Source organism: Nicotiana attenuata, unplaced genomic scaffold (assembly GCF_001879085.1).
Source record: "Nicotiana attenuata strain UT unplaced genomic scaffold, NIATTr2, whole genome shotgun sequence".
In the NCBI taxonomy this organism is placed as follows: domain Eukaryota; kingdom Viridiplantae; phylum Streptophyta; class Magnoliopsida; order Solanales; family Solanaceae; genus Nicotiana; species Nicotiana attenuata.
Genome location: NW_017684216.1, coordinates 1 through 7,462, shown reverse-complemented (window position 1 = coordinate 7,462; position 7,462 = coordinate 1). Strand labels below are relative to the sequence as shown.

The following is a 7,462-nucleotide window of genomic DNA, read 5'->3' as shown; positions in this document are numbered from 1 at the left end:
AATTAAGTAAAAACTCAGCTTGTTTAGCAAATAAACCAAAAACTTCAGCATATTATGTAGGACAAAACTTCAGCATATTTGAATTTTTAGCTTTGACGTTAAATTAGGTTTAACGTGAAGAATCTTCCGCTTGACTTTAGAATTCAACGTGAAACAACTTTAGAATGCAACTTCATCCGTTAGTGAAATCTTTCAGTGAAAACTTCATGTTTCATCCGTCAATTACGAAAATAATCATAGAAACATATATCGTGAAGATCAATCAGTTTCAAAACTAATTTGAATTCTGAAGATGAATTGCAATACTTACAATGTATTTAGTAATTTTGAATTTGGAATTTGGATCTGGTTCAAATTTCTGGTTTGCGAGAGGAGATCTGAGGAGAGACGGAGTGACGGAGGAGAACCGCAAAGTGATTTATGCGTGATGCATCTTTTATATGTTTTGTCAGGGGTATAATGGTCATATTATTACGGTTTTTTTATTAGCTGACTACCAAACCAATAATTTTTAAAAATACGGTACAAGTTAAAAGGTGACACAAATATAGGGTATGACTGCAAATAGCCCATAAGAACTGATTCTGATCATATTGATTTCACTGTAGGAAAATAAATAAAAGAAGAATTAACCTAAATAGCTGATCATACAACCGTTAAACTCAAAATTGCCGACGCGTGTATACTAAATGTATAATATATTTTATATATTTACAATCGTATATAATTAATGTATAATTTATGTATATAGGTTAGATATAATTAATGTATAATTTATTTATAGGTTAGATATAATTAATATATAATTTATGTATATAGGTTAGAAAAAGTAAACTGTGAATTGAGCTGGCTATTAGGGTAAGGATCCCAAAATAAAAGGAGGGCGGGAGCCGGGGAGAAGTTGTTCGCCCATAAAGTTCGAATAGTTGGTAATAAAAAAGTCGAAAAAAATGCTGGAAACCTAAATGAGGGAAAGGAGAGCCAAACCCAAGATAAAAAATTGTTAACCAATTGAGCATGTTTGATTTTAAAATCCAACGAGCACGCAGGTTGAAGTTCCCTTCATAAATATATATAAAGTAACATAATAAGGGTAACTCTCAGAATAAAAGGTGATTCTATAACGTTTCTGGATGCAATAAACATTCAAGTTTTATTTTATTGTCGATCATTAAGAGGTGATAAAGTGGACACAACGATACATTTATTGCATTCGAGATTAAAAAAAGGAATCTTTAAAAAAACTTCAAACAACTTGGACTTTTTTTTCTGCCCTTGCATGCGATCCGGTCTTCATCAGCTATTAAGTATGATAAGGTGGAATACTTTGTTCATTTCTGAAAAAATTGCTGGGATCCACCTTACTCTTTATTTTGGCCAATCTCTCAAAGTTGCCATTAAAATACTTTTCACCCCAGATTTTGGCCTTGGAATAACTGTAGTCCTCTTGGTTTGTTCCAAAATCAAGATCCCTGTAATTCAGATAAGCAGTTCTTGGAGATTTTGCAACATATGGCTCCATTTCCTTATAGAGTTTCCTCATACATGCTATCTTCTGACTTGATACACTCTCACTATTATCACCCCAGTTGACCAAATACTGAATATTATACAAATTACCCTTTCTATGTGGGAATGGAATTTCAGTTTCTGAAATTTCATCTAATTTTCCACCTAATGGCTCCATTATCATCTGAGGTCTTTCTTCTTCCAAGAATAGTTTTTCCACCATTTTCCAACCTTTTTCTGGAACTGGAGTCTTCACAAAATCAGATGTAGCTTTAAAATAATTCTTCTGTGTAGGAATACTCTTTTCAAGCAAAACTTCTAGCGACTCATTTGTTCTCCTACCATAGAAATACAAGACTGATCCAATCCAAGAAGATTCACGACATTCTTTTTTAATGCAAGGTCTATTACTACAATCCACAATAGGCTCTTGAAAGCAATCTTTTTTCTGCAAATCAAATTCAGGAAAGTTATCTTTGAGCAATGGAATTAACTCATCAACTGGTCCAAGATATAATGCTTGAAAAAAGATTTCAACATATTTCTCATTCCCTGCTCCATCATTTTGTATGACTACTCTGACGAGTAAATCATCAGGTAATTCATGTCCGATTTTCTCCCATTTTTGGAGGAGATTTTGGTTACCCTCTAGCCTTTTGTAAACTGTGAAACTAGTAACCTTCTCTGGAACACGAACTAGTTTAAGTTTCCATGCAAGAATGACACCAAAACTTGCTCCTCCACCTCCTCTTATTCCCCAAAACAAATCTTCTTTCATTTTCTTTCTGTCAAGGATTTTTCCATTAACATCCATTACACGAGCATCGATAACATTATCTGCTGCTAAGCCATATTTTCTCATCATAGTACCAATCCCTCCGCCACTAATTATCCCTCCGGTGCCAATACTGAAACAAACACCTCCTGCAAAACCATGCACCTTACTTTTTTTGGCAATTGCATAGTAAAGTTGGCCAAGGGTTGCTCCTGCTTGTACCCAAACTGTCTCTTCTTTTAAATCAATCTTGATATCATCAAGATTGCTTAAATCAAGCATAACAAATGGGGTTTTAGACCTAAAGGAGATTCCTTCATAGTCATGGCCACCACTTTTTATTTTAATTTGCAATCCTAGTTTTTTACCACAAAGAATAACAGGCTTGACTTCTGATTCTTTCCTAGGAGAGACAATGAAGAGGGGATGTGAAGAATTCAACCATCTGGGGTTCTTTTGAGCATATTCAAGGATAGATGAATAAGTTTTAGTATTTGGGGTGTAAATATTTTTGGTATTGTTTTTAGAGTATTTGGAAAGACAATGGAGAAAATCTTCTTGGGAGTAACATTTTGCCAAAAAGAATGAAAAGAGTAAAAGAGAGAGAATTTGAAGACTACGCATTTCTTTTCTTTGGAATGAAAGAAGAAGCATAAGAGGTATCATGCAAATTTTAGAGATTAGAATCGACTTTCTATAACGAGAATGAGAAAGAATGAGTTATCATACTATGAGAGGAAAGAAGATGAATTTGCTCATGACTATACCCTTTCGAATGATCCATATTTATAGAATTTTTTATAGTGGAAATCTACTTATCTAGATTTATTCAAACGTTTACGAAAAAAAGATTTATTCAACAGCTTGACTTTGACTATAGGCACATGAAAGTACAGACTTAAAATCCGAGTTTTTAGCTGGCAAAATTTGTATTTTTTTTATACAGATGCTTTTGACATGCCAAAATTAATTATATGAGAGCAAGGAAATTTCTCCCACTTGGCTTTATTTGTGAATGGACTTTATTAGTTGCGATGGTTTCCATAATGCTGAAATATTAATGTGGATTGAAATTATTATCGACATTTTAAAATAGTGGCTGGCAACTTGCAAGAAGCTACGTCATATTTGACTTTTCTCACATAATTAGTCGTGTATTTCCAGTTTATAACTTGCAGATTATCTACTAGACAACTAAGCTTTATAAACAAATTGTAACGTCTCATTTTGGGAGAATAATATATTAATTTATAGTAATTGTGATAATTAATTTAATCTATTAAGTCTTTATCTTAGTTATTTCCATTTCCGAGTATTTAGGTAATAGCTGCTTCGTTTCTTAGTTTAGTGTTTGAGTTAATAACGTGTCAACAATCTTGCTTAATTCGTCTATCACAGGTTTTTCATGGTTATCGGAAAAAGTAGATCTGATAAAAGTATATACTAATGGATACGTGACTCGGGAGGTAACACTACGTGAGGTCATAAAACGGGAAATTATTTGTTTTAAGAAAATCAACTCCTTAATTCCAAATAAGTTTGAGTAGTATTGGCCCAAGTGAAGGTTAGTTTTGAAGATTCACAAAGGAAGCTCAGGCATGAACCAGGTCCATCCCTCAGGTCCATCCTTCAGGTGCACAAAAACGGGCAGATTCGAGCATGTGGGATGCACGTGAAAGAGATAAGCTTAACTTGGTGTATTTAATATCTCCTGATCGAAAATGTTGCATAATTGATAAGGAGAAGGACTCCTTACTCAAAGAGAACATTATCCAAGATAGGGAAGGAGTTAGAAGTTGAGATCAACTAGAACTCTTCCACCAAGGAAGAGTTGCATCAGAACTCTAGTTATTTCTTCATCTACTAACTCTATGAATTGCCGGATGTTCTCACATTACATGTGTTGCACAAAAATGCAGAAGTTAAACGTGAATTGAGAGCAAAATAGCAAGGCTTTTTGCAAGCAGTTTGTGTGTGATTCAAGTGTGCAAACCTGAAGCTATATGAACCAGATTGAAGAACCAGCTCCATAAAGAGTTTTATGTGTCTTTCTTTATTTCTAGTTCAATTGTAGTAGGTGTTTTCATATTGTACCTTTCAGCTTTATCTAGAAGCAATTGTACTAGGTACTCAGAGTTTTCAAGTTAGAGTTAACTTGAAGTTGTCGCAACAGTTGAGGCTGTGTGCTACAATAGGATTAGAGTTAATCCTAGGTTTACAAAAGAGTTTTTGTAAATGCAGTTTTTGGCTCAGTAATTTTAGTGGAGAGTTTGGAAAAATCCTACTGGAAAGTAGGTCGTGGTTTTTTCACCTTTTGAGCCAGGTGTTTTCCACGTAAAATTTCTCTGTTCTTTAATTTCTATACTTATTATTCCGTAACAGTAGTAGTTGGAACACATTGAAGAACCAGGTCCTTCTATAATCAGGTTAAGCGAAAAATTGGACACCACACAAATCACCCCCCTCTTGTGCGGTATTGAAGTATAAAACAACAATTGGTATCAGAGCAGGTTATCCTTGAAGAGGCTAACACCTTAGGAACAGATCAAGATGAGCGCACCGCCTGGAAACTGGGAAGGGCAATCCACTGATAGGCCTCCACTCTTTAATGGCAGTACTACTCTTGGTGGAAAAATAGGATGAGAGATCAAATCATCGGAGAAGGCTATGAGCTATGGGACATTGTCATTGATGGTCCCCTGGCTACCATGAAGAAGAATGCTGAAGGAGTAGACGTGCCAAAAACAAGAGGTAACTGCAATGCTGTGGACTTGAGGAAATGGAAAAATAATGCTAAGGTCAAGAAATGGCTTGTGTGTGGACTTGGTCCAGACGAGTACAGTAGAATTCAAAGCTGTACCACTGCTAAGGAAATCTGGGACACTTTGCAAGTGGCTCATGAAGGAACACCTCAAGTGAAGAGGTCCAGAGGAACACTGCTATATTCTCAATATGAGAATTTCACCATGAAGGAAGGGGAAACCATCCAAGAGATGTATACAAGGTTCACCACACTCACAAATGAACTTAAGTCTCTTGGAAGGGTTATTCTTGAAGAAGACAAAGTTGAGAAGATTTTGACAAGGGTTCTGCCAGTCTCTTGGGAAAGCAAAATCACTGCTATTCAGGAATCAAAGAACATTGCCACTCTTAAGTTGGATGAGCTAATTGGAAATCTCACTGCCTATGAACTTAGAAGGCAAATCATGAAGATGGATGCACCCAAGAAGGAAAGGAGCCTGGCATTCAGGATCACTGAAGGTGTTGATCTAGAGGAGGATGAAATGACCATGATCACAAAGGACGTCAAGAAGTACCTAATGAGAGGAAAGGGTCCTTCAAGAAGTGGAAGCTACAGCAAACCAAGGGTTCCTGAAAAACAAACCAATGAGGGGTGTTACAAGTGTGGGAAGACTGATCACCACATCAAAAACTACCCTCAATGGGAAATTGAATGGAATAAGGAAAAAGCTGAACGAAGGAACAGGTTCAACCCAAGAAGAACAGAGGGTCAACAAAGGCTATGGTTGCTGCCTGGGGATAAAGCTTAGATGAGGACTCAGAGGGTGAAGATGGAGATGAACAAGCACTTATGGCAATTGGAGAATCTGATGAGGAATCTGAGGTAGTATAATTTATCTCAAAGATAAGATTAAATTTTAGTCTAAAGTAAGGCTATCTGAGTTACTCCTGGATTTCATTGATGAATCTGAGGATCTAAATAATGAAAAAGAACAGCTGTCTAAGGAGTGTGTGATTTTGAAAGCTAAGTGCAAAAATCTGGAACTTAGGGCTAGGAAAGTGAAAGTAAAAATGCTGAGTTAAAGAGCCAGGTTCATGAACTTGACACCACTATCCTAGAGCTTAGATATGAAAATCTAAAATTGAAATTAGGAAATGGTAAAAAGAAAGCTGATCACACACAACTCACTTTAGAAGAAAATGTAGGAAAAATGAAAGATGAGTTGTACAAAAGAGATGAGCAGATAAGAGTCCTTAAGGAGGATCTAAACAAGGTTAAGCACGAGCTAGAAAGAACCTGTAAATGGAATAGGTCCTCCGATGCACTTTCATGGCTACATGAACACCATAGTAGCAATAAGAGAGGACTTGGCTACGGGACCCCTGCACCTAAGTGGGATCCCAAAAACAAGTACGTCACACTTCGTGAGAACATAATTTGCACACACTGTGGTAAAACTGGTCACTATAAAAGTGAATGTATTGCAAAAGAAACGGCTAGTCAAAAGAATAAAGAATTTGTTCAAGGGAAAAATAGGCTGCCAGGTTGGGCTAAAAGGAATCTGATTCACTTTTTTGCCTATAGAAAAGGACCCAAACTAGTTTGGGTTCCTAAGACTAACCCCTGATTTCCTTTTGCGGGTCCAAGTGAAGGGGAGCAGTCAAATATGGTACATGGATAGTGGCTGTTCAAAGCATATGACAGGAAGCAAAAACCAGTTCCTTTCACTTGAGGACCTCAAAGGAGGTAATGTCTCCTTTGGAAATGGGAAGAAAGGTAAGATCATTGGGGTTGGAAAGGTAGGTAAGACTGATTCTAACTCTATTGATAATGTCTACTTGATAGATGGCCTAAAGTACAGTCTAATCAGTGTATCACAATTATGTGATAGAGGTAACTTGGTAGCATTCACCTCTACCAAATATTTTGTGATTAATCTTACCACTGACAAGATTATTTTTCTGGGAAAAAGAGTAAACAATACATACATAGTAGATTTGTCCACACTTTCAGAAAATGAACTCACTTGCTTAAGTGTGTTGGACAATTATCCCCTCCTTTTGGCACAAGAGACTTGGACATGCAAGTCTGAGTCAACTCAACAAATTAGTCTCCAAGGATCTGGTGATAGGGCTGCCCAACATCAAGTTCAAGGAAGACAAAGTTTGTGAGGCTTGTGCAAGAGGGAAGCAGGTAAGATCCTCTTTTAAATGCAAGAAAGTGGTAAGCACCACCAGAACGATGGAACTGGTCCATATGGATCTCTGTGGTCCAATGAGAACATTAAGCAGAGGTGGTAAAAGATATGTGATGGTGCTTGTTGATGATTACTCTAGGTTTACTTGGACATTGTTTTTAACATCTAAAGATGAAGCATTTGACATGCTTACTTCTTTTGTTAGAAAAACTCAGAAACAACTAGGTAATCAACTTGC

General features: G+C 36.4%; 1 protein-coding gene across 1 annotated transcript; it reads right to left on the bottom strand.

Annotated features, from left to right (window-relative positions):
• Positions 1–1,134: 1,134 nt before the first annotated feature.
• LOC109222092 (berberine bridge enzyme-like 22) lies at positions 1,135–3,077 on the bottom strand. The gene has a single exon (XM_019386496.1). The coding sequence runs from the start codon at positions 2,948–2,950 to the stop codon at positions 1,304–1,306; it is 1,647 nt and encodes a 548-aa protein (XP_019242041.1). The 5' UTR covers positions 2,951–3,077; the 3' UTR covers positions 1,135–1,303.
• Between the last annotated feature and the right edge of the window lie 4,385 nt (positions 3,078–7,462).

Excerpts from the sequence above, each read along its gene's own strand:
- LOC109222092 (XM_019386496.1), bottom strand. The coding sequence starts at position 2,950 with ATGATACCTCTTATGCTTCTTCTTTCATTCCAAAGAAAAGAAATGCGT.